Source organism: Drosophila bipectinata, chromosome XR (genome assembly GCF_030179905.1).
Source record: "Drosophila bipectinata strain 14024-0381.07 chromosome XR, DbipHiC1v2, whole genome shotgun sequence".
Lineage (NCBI taxonomy): Eukaryota > Metazoa > Arthropoda > Insecta > Diptera > Drosophilidae > Drosophila > Drosophila bipectinata.
Window position 1 is genome coordinate 25009062 of NC_091735.1, and position 18372 is coordinate 25027433.

General features: G+C 41.2%; 3 protein-coding genes across 7 annotated transcripts; 1 reads left to right on the forward strand and 2 right to left on the reverse strand.

The window, feature by feature from the left end:
- Window positions 1-6444: 6444 nt before the first annotated feature.
- LOC138927755 (nuclear transcription factor Y subunit beta-like) lies at window positions 6445-7509 on the reverse strand. The gene has a single exon (XM_070282983.1). The coding sequence runs from the start codon at window positions 7507-7509 to the stop codon at window positions 7252-7254; it is 258 nt and encodes an 85-aa protein (XP_070139084.1). The 3' UTR covers window positions 6445-7251.
- On the reverse strand, window positions 7003-15519 carry mei-P26 (meiotic P26). Of its 5 annotated transcripts, XM_070282981.1 has the most exons (10): window positions 15411-15519; window positions 12043-12953; window positions 11438-11980; window positions 10505-11376; window positions 10191-10444; window positions 9073-9961; window positions 8344-8851; window positions 8115-8278; window positions 7819-8051; window positions 7003-7653 (listed from the first exon to the last, which is right to left on the reverse strand). In XM_070282981.1, exons 3-10 carry the CDS (start codon window positions 11971-11973, stop codon window positions 7549-7551), a joined length of 3561 nt encoding a protein of 1186 aa, XP_070139082.1. In that variant the 5' UTR covers window positions 11974-11980; window positions 12043-12953; window positions 15411-15519; the 3' UTR covers window positions 7003-7548. The 5 variants fall into 5 exon arrangements, with proteins under 5 accessions (XP_070139082.1, XP_070139080.1, XP_070139083.1 ...); XM_070282979.1 differs by having other exon boundaries at window positions 9073-9958; window positions 10191-11376; XM_070282982.1 differs by having other exon boundaries at window positions 8344-8788; window positions 10191-11376.
- Window positions 15520-16099: 580 nt separating this feature from the next.
- Zpr1 (zinc finger protein Zpr1) lies at window positions 16100-17880 on the forward strand. Its single transcript, XM_017239067.3, has 3 exons — window positions 16100-16861; window positions 16920-17188; window positions 17244-17880. The coding sequence occupies exons 1-3, from the start codon at window positions 16186-16188 to the stop codon at window positions 17673-17675; spliced, it is 1377 nt and encodes a 458-aa protein (XP_017094556.3). The 5' UTR covers window positions 16100-16185; the 3' UTR covers window positions 17676-17880.
- Window positions 17881-18372: the final 492 nt, after the last annotated feature.

Here is an 18372-nt window from a genome sequence, read left to right on the forward strand (position 1 = left end):
TTAGTTTCTGTGTGTCTTGGTTTTGGTTTGGTGTCCTTTCTCTATACAAGATCGCTATATGCTTGGATCGCTTGGATATATGCTCCCTAAAAAACACTACATACATGCATACACTCACACACACTCGCGACACACTGGCATACACTGGCAAAAAAGGTGAGCAACAATCAATCGAAGAAAACCATAGGTGTAAAACCAAATCCAAAAACCAATCGCTCTGTTGGTGTATAAATATCAGCATAGTGTAAACATTATGCTAAAAAATGTCCCTCATATACGTTTTAATTTTTGTTTCATTGTTTTCCTTACATTGTTTTTTGTTTTGTTTTCTAGTAGCATAGTGTAAATAATTTCCAGTGATATGTACGCAAATTTAACACAACAACTCGTCCAGAGCCTCTCTCGGATTGATTCTACGTATTTTCTAAACATTAAGATCAAGCGGAAAGCATTAAATGGTCGATGACTTAAATGCAATATCTGAACAGAGATTGAGGCAATATATATATAACTATATGTTATATGGTATACCGATACTGAACCGATAGAGTCTGCCCAAGCCCAAGATTCTCAAGGGCAATCGTGAGTTTGAAAATGAAATGAAATTACAAAATAATTACATAATTGAATAAATTGAGGAACTTGTATCCTATCTGATGGCTATATTATTTCATAGCAGGCAAATCTTAAGAAAAAGCAGTTTCGGGCCTAAGAGGGTTTAACTTTTATCTTAATTCTTGCTTTTTCCGGGCTTACTAATTGATTTGCTTGCTTTGAGTTTCGATTTAAGTTTTGATAATGTTTGGTTGTTAGTTTTGTGTGTTTTTTTTTTTGCTGTGTGGTGTGTATTGTAAACTTGCTTTTGATTACATAATTTCTGACTTCTGTCGGCTTCAGTTTGCTTCGCTTAATGTTATTAATGATTTCTATATATATATATATATTTTTTTTTTTTTTTTGTTTTGTATAATATATACCTTTTGTTTTTTTGGTAATTGATTGCTTGTCGTTAAATTTTAATTTGTTTTTATGTTTTTTTTTTCGTTATCAACTTGACATGTCCTTACATCTGCAAATTATTCCCGATTTTCGATTTGCCATTTTGGTTTTATCGATAAATGTGGATCTACTATATACTTGGAAGCCGAAGCAACTGCCACTGATTCCCGTTTTGTTTAAATTATTTTTACTTTTGAAATTTTTATATCCATCTTTTACATCCATCGACTTAAAAATTATTAATTCTTTTTTTTTTGTTTGCTTTTGTTTTTGTTTGTCTATAATAAGGCGAAAAATATCATCAAAAAATTGACGTACACTAGATTGTATTTCTGTTGTTGTTTTGGTTTCTATCAATTATTGTTTGACATATATGTAAGTATATGTACGCATGTATATATATCGATTTAGTAAATTTGTTTTGTTTTGGTTTTCTTCGCTATAGCTTTTATCGATCTGTTATCGATCGCCACACATCCTGGCTAGTTATCGGCCATCTGCTTGGGGACTGACTGTCTCTATATATATATAGGTTTGAAGTTGGAGTTCCGTTCGTGACTAATACATTTAAAAATGTTTCGCTTCTCGCATTAAATAAAATACATAATATATTTGTAAATGTCGGCTTGTATATGTATATATAGATATATGTTTTTATACATTTATATTAAAATAATTTGATGTATAAAGCGTTTGTTTGGTTTCTTATTCCATTCATTTTTTTTTTGTTGTCGATTTTTCCATTTTTGTTTTCTTCTTATTAGGTTTTGAATAAGTTTTTAGGCTTTTATTTTTTTAAAATTGAACTAAATGCAAATATGATACAGGCAAACCATGAAAGGGGGTGTGGTGGTGGGTGATGGTGGGTGGTGGTGTGTTTGGAGCAATAGGCATTTGATGGCGAGTGTTCTGAATGTGTGTGTTGTGTTGTGTTTTGTAGTAGTGTTAGTAACTAAACCCTTCCGATTCGGTTTCATTTCCTTCCGATTACATTTCCAGTTTCCGCCTTTGATTCCCAAGATCACATCCTTTCTTGGCTTCGTAATTGTATATTTTCAATATGTTCAATATGTATATCGTATATGTATAGTGTTATATGTCCTATATATCGGCTCCATAATCTCAACCAGAAATTTGTTGGTTTTTTTTGTTCTTATTTGATTTTTTTTTTTTTACGAGGAACAAAATATTTAACAAATCCGCGCCTCGGCAATCATTTAGTTAGTAGTTTGGTTTTAGTTATAGATTTTATTTTTTTTTTATAGCGCTATTTTTGTATTTTATTATTACGAGTTTTATTTTGAGCAAAAGTCTCAAAAATATTTCTGGCATTTTCCATTCCGTTTATTTTGACCACAAAAAAAAACAGAACAAACTTAATACACTTGACATAACTAAAAATAATAAAAAATAATATTCATTAAACTTAGGTGGACAATATTTAATATTTAATATAATTAATTAATTAATTCACTGGTTACATATTCCTTCTCCCATTCAATTTATCTGTTTCACATCGATTGTATAAAAATCTTTGGCAGCATCTTTATAAAAAAAAAAAGGTTTCCCTCTCGTCCTTCGTCCTCGTACTCTTGATCCTTGCCAATTATTGACTATATAAAAATTGATAATTCTTTATGTATGCGTATGCAGAGTAGGAATTAACGTAACTATATTTATGTTTATATATCAAGTGATTGAGAAACATGTGTGGTGTGGTTGCTGTTTACTAAGTGTACTGTGTCTGTGTCCTGTGTCTCGTGTGTCTTCTAGTCCCTAAAGTTAAATATTCTCTAATTAGTTTGTATGGATTTTCCTTTGTGGAGTGGAAAGAAAACATAAGTCAGAGGGAATACAAACGAAATGGAAAAACTTTAATATTATACTTTGAAATACATATATGAAATATATATATATATATGATTGTAGAAAATATATAGATGTAGAGTTGAGGTGGAAAGCTTTCTCATTTTGTCACATTTTTCTTTACACGGTAAGCAACTAAGAAAATATCAGCTACTAAACTTGAATTTTTATTGCTTTCATGTGGAAAGTGGGTGACGGGCGCTGGCGAGGTGTAGGGGGGGAGGCGGTGGGAAGGTCAGAGGTCACTGGGTCAGGGTTCAGTGTTTTCGTCGGTAAATGGCAAATACGTTCGTCCACAGGTTGTGTATTGTTCTTTTTTTTTAAGTGACTAGTTTTTGCCGCCCCTCCCCCATCGACCACGCCCCCGCTCCCGACCCGACCACCGGCCTGGCACGCCCCCGTGAGGCCATTCGCTAATCGTACATAAATGTATACAGATAATAGCAAATATATACAGGTGTGTTGTTGTTATTGTAAATGTATAAATATATATATATATAGGTATTTATATATATTTTCGCTAGAAATCCTATAGTTATACGTAGTTTAGTAAAATGTTATCGTCGTTAAGTTTTGGATAATCTCAACTAAATTGTAAATTTGATTTAAACTTAAGCACATTTCTTGATTTATTTGGTTTTCTCACTTAAAAATTTGTATGCCATAGGAAATAAATTTGTTTTTTGTTTGATTTGTGTGTTGTTTTTGTTTTTGTTTTTGCTTTTGGTGTGGAAAATTATTTTGTAAACGCAATCGCATAAAAATCATGTACGGTTCCCTTAATATCATTCTCGGATTAAACTTAAATTAAAATTTTCAATTTTCTTTAAAGCAACAATTGACTTTTTTTGTTTGTTTTTTTGTTGTTTTGTATTTTGTGGTTCAACAAAGCAAAAGAAATTTTAAACAAAACACAAAATAAAGGTTTCAATGCTTTGCTCTACTCTTGTTCTCATTCATTCATTCATTTTTCATTTTTTTTTTATAAAATAAAAGCGTGTGGAATTACAATTTCATTTTGAAGGCTTTCCATAAAAACTAGAAACAAATGTAAAATGGTATTTTTCTTTTAGTTTAGATTAGTTTGTGTTTTTCATTTTTTTGAATTGTATAACAGTTTTCGAGTTTGTTTTACAGAAATTCTGCTGACTAAGGCAAAGGCAACCCAAAAATAAAGATTAAGGATTCAAAGGAAAAAACATAAAATCGAATCGTAAAAAATAATAAAAGTTTCCAAATACGGTGGTAACCAGAAAGGAAGGGGGATTTGAAATCAAATATTTTGGTATAATTTGCATTTGAGTTATTCTTTAGAAAAAATTAGTTTCCTCTCTTTAATACTTTCGTAGTTAATGAAGCGACAACAATAGGGATATGAATGTGGAAAGGGTCATAGGTCATAGGAAACAATTAAAAGTTATAAAAGGAATACGCGATAAATTCATAAGATACGAACAAATTACGGAAATCTTACGGAAAAAAAAAAACAATTACGAACGTAAAATATATATAACACTTGCTTTGTGGGCTTAAGTTAATAAACGAGAAAGTCCGAAGCGTAAATAATTAAAAATTACATAATTCAACAGCCAAATTGTTTCACAAAAAATTGCATTTTTCTTTTACCCTCATATACCCTTCAGGTTTCTCCTGCTCTTACTAGGCGCTTGGCAGACCTCTCAACAACTTTGGGTTACATAATAATCATAATCATAATTAAAATAATGTGTATAGGTAAATGTTTGATAATTTCAGTGGTATAACATAAACAGAAGCGTTTTCACTTGGTTCTCGTAGTTTAGTTTTCTTAGTCGAATAGATTAAAGCCTAAATTATAATATGTATTGTGTAGCCTCACACGTAACAATATAAAAACTAAACGAATTAGAAATATGACAGTACAGAATCATCAAATGTGTAGTGTATAGTGTAGTGTGTGTGATATTCGTTTAACATCGTATCTTTTTGTTTTGTTTTTTTCATTAAAACTAGATATACAATTATAAAATAAATGACAAGATTAAAAACAGTTTTCTTCAGTGTTAAGTTTTAAAATATAAAAACTCAAAAAGGGATGCAGGATATTTTTCATTTTGTTTAAAACATTTCAAATAGAATCGAGTAAAGCCTAAAATATGTTGGTTTCTTTCTTTTAAAACAAAAGATTCGTTTCGTTGTTTGTGTATGTTGTGTGTGTATGTTGTGTGTTCTTTATGATAAATGTGATGTTACAGCCTATGAAAAATAAGTTGCTCGCTTCGACGCTTTGCTTTCTCGCTCAACTTCATTTCTAAGAATTGCCATTACTTGACAAAAATTCATACATTAAAAAAACGGTATATATATATATATGTATATATAAGAGAACAACAAATTAAATCATAATAATATACATATTTAAACACACGGTCGGCCGCGTTCGATTAGTTTTCTTTGTAAAATAATAATGTCTTGGGAGTAAACCAGCCTTATATTGTATTACAACGGGAAAGAAATGTTGCATGTATCCGTACATGTATGTATATATTTATCATCCTAAATGGTGTGTGAGTGTTTGCTTGTATGTGTGTGTGTATGTTTGTTTGTTTGTTTGTTTGTTGGATAACATGCACATGTGTTGTATATGTTTGTTTGTTTGTTTGTTGTATATAAGCAAAAGGAATATCGTTTTTTGTTTTTTTTTTTTTTGTTTGTTTAACAATGTATATTAGAACTTAACAGATACGTTTTTGTTTACTGTTGTATGTTTTTTGTTTTTTTGTTTTTTGTTTCATCTCACTTCACACTTTGCATTTGTTGGTTTTGTTATTGCTGTCATAGTTCTTGGCCTAATGGTTAGCTTAAAAGTTAGTTTGTATGTTGAGTTTGCTGTCTATATAGTTCATGTTGCTGATGTTTCATAAACACACACACACACACATTAACGTAAAGATACCACCTGACCTGATGACCTCGCGGCCTGTGTGTGCTTGACCCACTTCCGTCCCCATCCCTGTAACCTATATGCCTAACTCCTGACACTCCTCCTCCTCCATTTGTTTTTTTTTTTTTGTTTTGTATATATATGGCAAAGTCATATAGTCATAGGATTTCACATATATGTTTAAGATATATAGTTTTTTTTTTGTTTTTCATATATTCATATATATATTTATATATAAATAGATATCACCTTATATAAGCAGCGTAAGGAAAAACCTAAAAAGTTGTTTATTTCATAAATTTCTTCTTTTTTTTCTCGTTTTTTTTTTGTTTTGTTAGTGGTTTTGGTTTCAGTTTTCAATGAAATCAAAATAAACTACTTAGATTTCATCTTCTAGAATTATTGCCTGTTCGCGCGCTTCCTTCCTCGTTTTATCAACAAATGGTTTAAATCCTGGTTTTCCTTTCCTACTCCCCCCCCCCCCCCCACCCCCTCCCCAACCCCACTCACTTTTTGCCAAATTTTCCAATTGGCAAAAACCCGATGTGCACAAAAGTTGCACATTTCTCTAGATATACATAGATATATAGGTGTAGATATATATATATATATATATATGTATATATATATATATATGTGTTGTATATATATGCGTGTTTCGTTTTGGTTTTTTTGCTTGCTTATTTTTTTTTTTTAGAAAAAAGATTCTGGAAGGGTATGCACAAAAAAGCTAATCGGTCGATATAACAATATATATGTCTATATAGATAATAAGTAACATGTATAGTAGTGTGTGTGAGTGTTTGTGTGTATATGTGATAGTATTTTATGACGAATTTTTAACAAGAACATAAATCCATAAAAAATAAAACTGAACATTCTGGTAACCGAATAAAAAATCTAAAAAGAGTGTTTTAAAAAACGCCTTTTTTTAAAATATCCCCCCGCCAAGTTTCTTCATCGTTTGTCGTTCTTTTCTTTGCTTCCTATTCGTTTTTCTTTTTTTGTTTATATTAGGTAAAATATTTTAGTTTTTCTTTGTTAAATTTGTTGATGTTTGTTTTGTTTTTGTTTTTGTTTTTGTTTTTAGTAGTAGCGCTAATTGTTGTTTAAATTAGAGATCAAAAATAGTATTTGTTGCATTTTGTTTATCGTTATTTTGTAGGTTTTGTTATAGAGTTGCCGTCCCTAGCTCACAAAAATGGCAACACTGGTTATTTAAAAAGGATTTTTCTTTTCTATTTGGTGTTTCGAGACTTGTCTTCCCCGTTCTCATATACATATACATCATACATATGCGTATATTTATGTATATATATCTTTATATATGTGTCGCCTATATAGTCACATATATATTATATGGATATCTCTCTGTTTTGGATATATAGAATTATTGCTGTTTCTGCTCTGGTTTTGCTGTCAAAATCGTTGCTAAGTTCTTGGATAAATGTTGATTCTCATTCTCAGTTTAAAATGACTGATGTTGGTGAAGGATGCGGCTGCTCCTGCTGCTCCCGCTGCTCCTGCTGCTCCTGCTCCTGGTTGTTGTGTTGTTTCCTTGCCAACAAATTGCTGCCCGTGTTGCTCAAGTTGGTCATGTTGTTGATGTTGTTGTTGCAGGTGTTGCTTGTTGATGTTGATTGCTGCTGCTGTTGTGGCTGTGGCTGACGTCGACAGCCGTATATTTTCCCCGACGAGTATTTGTAGTTGTATTTGTTCATATCGACTGATGGACGATTGTTGCGCGCTTTGATTTGCAATCAGTGAACATAGAGGGTGTTCAAGACCAGAACATGATGATTGTTCTTGGCGAGGGTCACCACATAGCCCTCGGATGTGATTTTCAGGCCGCAACAGCGGGAAACCTGAAAAACCAATTACGTTTTAAACATTCTCACACACATCGGTCGACGAACCGACTCTATCGAACACTCTATCTCGAATTTCCGAAACAAAATTTTCATCCCGCAATACCATATCCGCTTAAGAAGTACAATTTTGGGCCACCAATACATAAATCTGGCACTTACCTTGACATGTGGGCACTCGAACTCGGACTGGAGGGCGCCTTCGCGCGAGTAACAGGCCACATGGAATCGGTTGCCGTGCGAGTCCCCGATGAGCACGTCCCCGGCATTCGAGATGTCGATGCCGTTGGGGAAGCAGGTGACCTTCTCGTTGCCAATGCGATAGAGGAATGTTCCGTCGTCCTGGAAAACGGCCACACAATGGCCCTTGAAATCGCAAACATAGAAGTCGTTGTCTGGATGGGGAGGATTAAGAACTCGTTAGTCCCGGAAGCGCGGTAAGTAAGCTCATTTCTCACCTCTTATGGCAATATCAGAGGGCTCGCGCATATAGTCGCTACAATCGAACCAGCGCACCAGCTCGCCCTCCTCCGAGATCACAAAGACGGTGGGCGAGACACTGTCCACGGCCACGATGTGACCCTTGGCGGTGACAGCCAATCCTGCCACGATGTCAATGTATCTGAAGGATACACAAGACAAGAATATAGAAAGATGGGAGATGGACAATTATTTGACACTCCTTACCTAATGGCAATCTTGCGCATAAAGTGACCGCACTTGGAGAAGATCTGCATCCGGGAGCGCTCGTTGCCGCGGTCGCACACCACGAACTTGCCGTTGTTGTGCATGACGGCCACCTTGCGTGGATACCAGAGCTGGCCCTCCTCTTTGCCAGCGACGCCGAACTGGAACTTGAGGGCGCCCATCTTGTCAAAGACCTCGATGCGATGGTTGTTGGTGTCCGCGACGATGATCTCCTCGTCGACGCCCAGACAGAAGCCGTGGGGCGAGTTAAACTGGCCCTTGGCGGTGCCCAGGGAGCCGAATTTGCAGCGGATCTGCATTGGAGTGGCCTTGTTGCGGCCCGTAACGACGCTGGTGGTGCCGGGTGGTGCCACGGCATGGAAATTGTTGAGTCCTATATCCTCAACGCCACCCACAATTGGATTGAGGCTGGGCGAGGGGGCCGCTGGTAGGCAGAAATCTGATAAAAAATCAATTCCCGTTGAGCTTCCGCTCGACAAAAGATCATCTGTGGTGTTGGTGTCGGGGATGTGGGGATGTGTCGTGTGGCAGGTACAAGGACATGGTTGTGTGTCGGGTTGGTGTCAAGCATATTAAAAAAGAAGAAAAAAAAAAAGAAAAACTCAAAAATGGAAGGAAAACTGAAGCCAACTAAAAAGTGGAGCAAGAAAGTCCCCTCAGCAGGAGCTCATAACCTGGACTGGGTGTTCAATTGATGGGAGCACTCACCGTTGTTGTTCAATCCCAGCTTGGCCAGGGCCTGCAGATTGTTGAGAGCCCTCTGGTCGCCGGACAGGATGTCAGCCAGGGTGATGGGCTGGGTGGGGGTCACCGCGGACGCCGGAATCACTGCCTGCTGTTGCTGCTGATGGGGATGGGGGGCTCCCACGACCGGGCCGCCCGTAACCGGAGCGCCGCCGGCCACTTGAGCCACACTGGTCCCCGGACCACTGCCAGCACCGCCAACGGCCAGAGCATCGCCCAGGGTCTCGGGCATTGGCTCTGTGAGGCTGGCCAGCCGCGAAATGTTGTACTCCAGCATGCTGAAGCTGGGAGGCGGTCCGCCGGCTCCCAATCCATTGATGGTCAGATTCGGACCGGGTCCGGCATTGAGGTTGACGTGTCCAGCCTGCTGGACAATGTTTTGGGGCGCCACCAGTTGAGCCTGCTGGTGCAGAACCTGCTGCTGCTGCTGGTGCTGATGCTGTTGGTGCTTCTGCTGCTGCTGTTGTTGTTGCTGCTGCTGCTGGTGGAGCACCACCGCCTGCTGTTGCTGTTGCTGCTGGGATTGCTGCTGCTGCTGCTGTTGTTGCTGCTGCGCCTGCTGCTGCGGCGGCGAGTCCATCATCGAGAAGGTGGTCATCACAGAGTTGGTGTCCCCGTCGAAGGAGCTCTGCAGCGACGAGGGCAGCGATATGGGACTGAAGACCGCCGAGCTGAGACGGCCCTGGACAGAGGAGCTTCCGCGGTGGCCCACAATCAGGTTGTTGGGGCCCTGGGCCTGTTGCTGCTGGTGGTGTTGCAGCTGTTGCAGTTGCTGTTGCTGGTGCTGCTGCGCTTGCTGCACCTGCTGTTGGTGCTGCACTTGCACCTGCTGCTGCTGCTGCTGCTGCACCTGCTATAAACATAGAAGCCACATTAGTACACAATTCAAAGTGCAAGGTCTTGGGATTGTTAGTACTAACCCATTTCAAATTAAAGCTAAAGTATGTTTAAATTAAAAAATAAATAAATAATAATAGGTGGAGCATGTGGTCTTCTAAAGAAGGAACCACAAACTCATAGAATAAGTAACATGCGCCTTAAAATAGTGTACCAATAAGTGTCTTCGACATATAAGTCCCTACCTGATGATGCTGCTGCTGCTGGAGTTGCTGGGCCGACGGTTGCTGCTGCTGCTGCTGGACCAACGCCATGGCACCCTTCTTGGGACTGGAGGTGCTCTGCTCCGTTTGGAACTTGCCGAATACCTCGCGGGCAAACTGCTCAAACTTCTCCGGCTTCGAATCAAACTGCAGCTGGTAATTGACGTCGCACTTGGGCGTCTCCTCCATGAGATTCAAACACTGGGCATGGATCACCGGCTTGAGCAACAGGAACTCTATGGCATTGGCTTTATCAATAGCTCGCTGACCAAATTGTGCAGCTTGCTGCAATTTACCCATATTATTCTCCAGGCTCTGCATCAAGTCCATGATCTTCAATTCCCTCTCCGAGTGCAGGTGGCTCAGTTCGTTCAGCAGCCCCTCTTTGACCCCCTCCAGCATTCGCTTGTAGCTCTTGTAAGTGTCCTCGATCTGCTGGCGGACAGAGTCATGTTGCGACTGGAGCTCGGTCAGGGCAGAGCCGAGGTTGCCACCTGCTTCGTTGCAATAATCGGCCTTCTTCAGTGTCTCGCCCAGCGTGTGCTCCAGATCGGCACGCACCGCCTGCTCGGCCACGGTGGCCGTCTCATAGTGATGGTCGCTGCCCTTGTGGTCACTGAGCAGGCAGTCGTTGCAGGTCGGCACCTGGCAGGTGAAGCAGTAGTACTTGAGATTCTCGCTCACATGCTGCCGACAGCACACCGGCTTGTGAATGATTAGCTTGTCGTGGACGTTCTTCTGCAGGTCCTCGATGCGGACCACCTGGTGGTTTTCGAAGCAACGCATGTACTTGTGCGCATTGTCGCATCCGTTGCACAGAAAGTTGGCGCAGTCGTTGCACCTCGATATGGCCTCCTCCTTGCTCTTGCAGGAGGTGCAGGCAATATGCTCCGACTCCAGATTGGATAGGTCGAGTATATTCGTCACAATGTAGTCGCAGGTCAGGCCCTTGACGCCCTTGGGCCCCAACGGAGTGGCCTGCTTGCAAACAGGACACTCGAGAATCAACGCGTTGAGGCGATCGCTGCCGCCATCGAATGAGGACGAAGAGCAACTGGTCGGCGAACTGGCCGCCACCGACGAGCCATCCTTCGAGACCAGTGCCTGCAGGCAATCCTCGCAGAAGACGTGCAGACACGACAGGATGCGTGGCATCACCAGACGTGAGCTAAATTCCAGAATTATTATATAATTCAATAAAAGACAAGGTGTTCCATTCTGCCACTCACCTGCACAACTTGCACAATTTATCCCCATCCTTGATCAGCCCATTGCACGAGTCCTCCAGCGAGTCTAGCTCGGTGACGCCGTGGCTGCTCAGCTCCTGACTGCTCCCGGAGCTGTCCACGTCCACCACGAGACCGAGCTCAATTCCCGAGGAAGAGCTCGAGTTGGCCATAATCGAGGCGGCGCTACAGCCCGCGGTAGACACCGAGGAGGTGATGGAGACCATCGATGCGTTGCTCGACGTGCTCACATTGGTCACATCCAGGATGCCCACATTGCTGCTACCTTTCCCAGTGTCGGTATCCGTACCGGAGCACAAGCCCGAGCTGCTGCTGCTAGAGCTGGACGAGCTGCTGCTGCAGCTGGCGGAGCTGCTGCTGCTCGTGTTGACATCCGTGTCCTCCAGGACAGACGACGACGAGGTGTCGTCGCTGAGCACGCTCTTCAAGCTAATGCTGGCATTGCCGTTGGCGGTGCCACACGACTCCTCCCCCACGTCCACAGCCGTGGGGACAGGCTCCTCCAAAGTGGTAGCCATTATCCTTCTACAATTTTCGAAAGGATAACTAGTTAAAACAATTACTAACAGTAATTAAGTCATTCTCACCTTTCTTGTTAAGCTTCTTTTTTTAGATTCGATGTCACTAATTGGTAATCCTGTTTTAAGTTCCTTTTTGGTTTGGTTTCCGTCTCTAGTTAATCCTTTCTTGATATCCTTCACACTTTATCCTTTCGTTTTGATCCAAGCTATTTACTGTTGATCCTGCTACTGGTGCTGCTGCTGCTCCCTGATGTCCTGCCGCTCTTGCGAGAGAGCCATGCCAATTGGTCTCCTGCGACCTGTGCTAATTAAGATCCAGGACTTCCTTGATCCTTGAGAGGGCAATAATGGGCAAAGCGTGTGATCGACAGCCGGAGGAGAGCTTTCCAGTGAGACTGGCTTCGATGCCTTGCTTTCAAAATCGTAGACGACAAAAGTGGGACAGAGCGATATACGATATACGTGCTCACACGCACACACACAAAAACCCAACACACATACGACGGTTGGCGAGCTCTCCCGGATTTACCGTTTCTCGCAGCTCTCTTTTGGCTGTTTGGTATGGTACTGGTCCTCTCCTCCTGCTTCCAGCGTCCTGGTTCCTGGTTCCGGCTTCCTTCTTCCTGCTTCCTTATAATTATTGCAAATTTCTATACATATTTGCGAGCCTCCTTTCTGCTGTTGGTTTGGTTTTAGTTTCTTTTCGTTTTTTTTTTTAAATGTATGCTTGCGTTTTTTTTTTTTTTTGGTTGGTTTCTCTATATCCTCTCTGATCCTTCCGAGGTTGACGAATTCTTAAAGCGTGGGATATTGCATGATGTTGAGTGATGATCTTGCTGTTCTTGTAGCGGTAGTTGTTGTTGTGTTGTACGACGTATGATGATCACAAAATGAAACAAGGACGACGAAGACACGACGACAACGAACACTGACGACGAAGAAGGCGTTAAAATGGACGACAGCGCCGCTTTCTTGTTCTTTTTTGGTGTCCGTTTCGTATTCGTATGAAAATAGAAATGGAAGAGATCGCAAAAAAAAAGGCGTTTTAGAAAATCGCGTTATTTTGGCAAAACCTTAACGCTAATTAATATTTCCCGAAAAACCAAATGCCGCTTTCCACCGATAACACCCGCAACCGAGCGGAACAAGAACAACAACGCTCAACGCGAACAACAAAAACACAAAATAAAACGAAAAACGAACTAACAAATATATAACGGCCTGCCTGCGAATAACGTAACGAACGAAGGGAACAAAGAGAATAAAAGGGAATAGACCCACAGGGGGGGAAGTGTTGTGAAATCGAAATTGGCATTAAAGTAAATGAGGAAATGTTTCTCTGTTTTTTTTTTTATTTTTTGTATTTGTAAGATTCTAATTTTCGGAAACAGAACCACCTAGCTAGGTAGCATCCCCCAGCCCCCATTGAGCGACGGCTATGGCTTATGTAACCACACACGCACCCGTTATGGTGTATACTTTTGGGCTAACGGTAAAGGAAAGACCCATTAACTCAGATACTTGTTGGAATTAAGATGAAAGAGGAAGTAATCTAATACTGGGAATTCCAATAAGAACTTTTCTCGGAACTCAGTTCCAATAGGACACAGTTCCAGACTATTCCCGTTGGAATGATTTGCCGGGAATAAGACTTGTTGATTGGAAATAAGATCACTTTTTGGAATGGGAGTCGCTGGGCAAGGTCTCAATAGCCTTGAGCTGCCGTGAAGTTCCCGTGAAGTCGTATTGGTTTCCTTTCCGCGGACTCAGCGTACCCGGAATCTGAACTTGAGTTCCCCGCGTTGAGTAACCTTTTTACTTGGTTTTGGTTTGGCCCTTTTTTGTTTATGCTTTTCCAGATACCGATCGCCCGATTTCCAATTACTATTTGCGCCATCTCCACCTCTCAAAACGTTAAGCGGGTGGGGGTTGGGGGGTGGAGGAAAGGGGTACTTCCAGCTCGAGTTACGAGTTACGAGCTATGCGCCAATCACACTCGCTATATCCCCACACACACACACACTCACACACACACCGAAATGTACACACTTGCGTAGACGTAGCAGCTGAGCTCTATTAGCCTTTGATTCTGATTCCGATTCCGTTATTTTCCCACTGGAAGTACGCAGGCGCGTAAATAGCGCTGGCTGGCCAGCCTTTATCCGCCAGATATGGCTTTTGGGCAGCAAAAAGGCCAAGGACACCGAGGACCTCCAGTCCTTGACTGCATATGTACATAGTTTGGGGGGCCGAATCGGTAATTGAATTTAATTTAGCTGTCACACGCATGCCCCATATCCGCTCGAATAAATAAATAGTTATTGGTCAGCGGATGTGCGGCATATTTAAATCTTGATTAGTTTCCAAGCCCGCCCCCATCCTCAGCCTGTCCCATCCCCATGCCCCTTTACTACACAAAAATACACACGCATCCAAATCAGCTGCGGAAAACAATTGCACATACACAGAAGCATCCCAGGCACACGCTCCAGCCTAACACACGTGGTAAGCGGATTTGGAACGGCTGTATTTCGGTTACAACTGCAACGATGCCCCCCTTTCGGATCTTTTTTTTCAAATCTGCGCCCCAGCATCTGATACTTTTCCTATCCATATCTCCTAGTTTTTTTTTTTTATTATATTTTATTATTTTTTTCCGTTAAATCTAAACACCCCTAGCTCTCATTTACTCTCGGAACAGTTATTTTCGAGTGCACCCGTGCTGGGGCCTGCCTCTTCTCCGTTCTCCCATGTGTTTTCGGAGAGAGTGGCGGCGGCACAGAGGTACATGAGTATTGGTGTGCGCAAGCTTGCTCAAACGCGGCAAAAAAAAAAAAGCACGAAAAACGGACCACACATACAAGCGAATGAAAATTTAATTCCTTTTTTATTTTTATTAAAATATGTGTCTATTTTCGACTGATCACACTTCGTTTTGGCACTTGCCTGGGAGATCTCTTTTTTGCGGGGGAGCCCCCCAACAAATTCTAACTGTAAAATGCAAGAGCCAGACAACTTGTCGTCGTCCGTCGGTCGGTCTCTTTATCCCCATTCTTCCTCTCTTCCCACACAAACCGAAGGGGGACTCTCGGACACTCCTTGAAGGGATTGCTAGGAATGGGCGGGGGAGCGGTATGCTACTGCCACTGCGGTTGTCCTTGAACGCAAAATTTCCACTTGACTACCGCCCAGGTGGTCGTGGTCAGAAGACACACGCGACACATTCTGCTCCACTCAGTCGCACTCGCACTCTCTTACTTTTGCATACACACACACACACACACACACGGTAGACAGGAGGGAATGCAGAAAAGGTCCTTGAAATGCCTGAGCATTGCCATGTTCATACGGAACTGCCAACGAATTCTTGCAGTTATTAGGTCTTTAAATGTCTAATTTTTGATTTGATAGCCTCGATTGAATGCAGGCGGTACCTTTTATGTAGTTTTCACACGTTTTTTTCTCCTCTCCTCTGCTCGTTACGATTTTATATTTTTTCGTCGCGCACACGAACGCACACACACAACAGCAGCTAGAGATCAGTGTCGCCAGTCACCTTGCGAAAAATCCTACCAAATATTCTAACTGTAGCGCGTTAAGAACCCACCGTGTCCTCTGGTCTCACTTTCAGCGCTCAATTTATTCGTTAAATTTAAATATTAAACAATTTTGTACATTAATATACAAAACTTGACTAAATATTTGTTTAGTTGGACGAGTATGTTTATAGGATTAGTTTCGACTTTATTGAAAATATGTATCTTAAATGTCATAACTGATTTATATATGTATATATGCCAACCACAAACTAAAAATCTAATATCAATAATAATTATTAATTAACATTTCCATATATATTCATATTTAAATAAACTTGTTGCATATATACTTGGAATATACTTGGTACAGTTGTGCAATTTGTCCTCTCCTACCTTATACTGGTATGAAACCCAATTGGATATTATTGAAATTATAATTATTATTATTATTTCGCTTAAATGTTAAATCAAATAACTTTTTTTAGATGAAAAACCTGTTGATTCCAACTCATATTTAATTATTATTTTTATATTTTTCTTTCAGTCGGTATATTTTTAAAGCCTCCTGATATATACTAAAAAAATGGTCACTCTATCGAGGACAGTAGAGCGCACTGGTTGCACGTTGCGGCTTTATTTTACACAAATAAATACACTTAAACACCACACAATGTCTACAGTGGGCGCGACAAGTAGCAGCAATGTTTCCAGCTTGTCGGAGGAATCTGTTCGCAAGGAGCCCATCTTCCGGGAGATAAACGCCGATCAGACAGACGAAGTGGTAGAGATCGAGTCCGCCTGCATGGGATGCTTCCAGACTGGAGTTACCCGCCTGTTGCCCACCAAGATTCCCTTCTTTCGGGAAGTAGTCCTGATGTCCTTCAAATGCGACCACTGTGGATATACCAACAACGAGATGCAGTCCGCCTCGGAGATCCAGAAGTCCGGGGTTCGGATCGAGCTGGAGGTTAAAACCGTTTCCGATCTTAATCGAAGAGTTGTGCGATCGGACAACTCGAGTGTAAGCATACCGGAGGTGGAGCTAGAGATTCCAGTGCAATCGCAAAAGGGTGAGGTGACGACTGTAGAGGGAATCATCGAAAGGACCATTGCCGGCTTGTCTCAGGATCAGGACAAGCGGCGGATAGATCACCCTGCTGAAGCAGCTACCTTAGACGCTTATATTGAGCGGTTGCACAAGCTCAAGGAGGTTACCACGCCGTTTAGGGTGCTTCTCGAAGACATCTCCGGCAACAGCTTTATCGAGAATCCCCTGGCCCCGGCGACAGATCCTCAGCTCAAGACAGGGCACTTTACTCGTACCAAGGAGCAGAACGAACAATTAGGTAAGTGTGTAGAGTTATCCGATCCACAACCCAAAACTGTAATGTTTACTAACTCCAGGACTCTACGAACAAAACCACGAGGAGCAACATCTTTTGAAGCCTATCGCCGAGGACGAGTGGCCTATAGAGAATCTCCACGGCGAAGTTTTGCAGTTCCCCACAAACTGTCCCAATTGCCAGGCGCCCTGTGAAACCAACATGAAACTAACAAACATTCCGCACTTCAAGGAGGTCGTTATTATGGCCACTGTCTGCGGAACTTGCGGTCACAAGACCAACGAGGTGAAATCTGGTGGCGGTGTGGAGCCCCAAGGTGTCCGTTTTAAGGTAAGAAGTTTAAAAATATGTGAAATGACTTATTGAACCATTTCTCCGATTCTAGGTGCGAGTAACCAACAAGGAAGACCTAACCCGCGATGTCCTGAAGTCTGAAACATGTAGCTTATCGATACCAGAACTGGATCTGGAAGTGGGACCTCATGCGCTCTGTGGTCGGTTTACGACAGTGGAGGGCTTACTTGTGGCCATGCGAGACCAGCTGGACGGAACATTCTTTCACGACTCTGCCGATGAGACGACTAAACAAAAGATGCAACGGTTTCTTGATACCTTCGAGGCAGTTACAAAACTAGAACAAGTTATCACCCTAGTCCTGGAGGATCCAGCTGGTAATACCTACGTGCAATCGTTAAGCGATGATGATGCGGAGCCTGATGACAAGCTCACCGTGGAGCGGTACGATCGATCGTTCGAAGATAACGAGGAGCTGGGTCTAAACGACATGAAGACGGAGGGCTATGAGCAGGATGCGTGATCGTGATGATTAATTACACTATGATGGACTCGGCCGGACTCTGCATTTACCAACAAATTTTAAATCAAAAGTGTCAACTTAGGCTGGAACATTTTTCTATTCCCAATCAAATAGGTTTTTTAATAATTGCGTCATTTATTTGGAACCAATCTGTTTTAATAAAATTTTAATTAGGTAACAAAATAAAAAGTATCCACAAGATTAAGTTTATATGTTTAATATATATCTTTATTGTATCCTTGTACTACAATATTGGTTAAAAGTGCATCGCATTGAAGGAGACATCTCCGACCCTAAATAGTATGTAAAACTTTGATGCAGAATGATAGCAAATCGACCCAGAAATCGTTTAAGGTATTCCGCTTATGAATCGGATGAGAATTGGCAAAGATATAGCCATCCACGTGGACCATAGAGGCACTTACATGGTTTTTGAAGGGGATCCCCTAGAAAATTGGAGAAAAAATCGAAAAATATTTTGGTTCCCATATTTTGATGCAGAATGATGGCAAATCGACCCAGAAATCGTTTAAGGTATTCCGCTTATGAATCGGATGAGAGTTGGCAAAGATATAGCCATTCCCGTGGACCATAGAGGCACTTACACGGTTTTTGAAGGGGATCCCCTAGAAAATTGGACAAAAAATCGAAAAATATTTTTGTATCCATATTCTGATGCAGAATGATGGCAAATCGA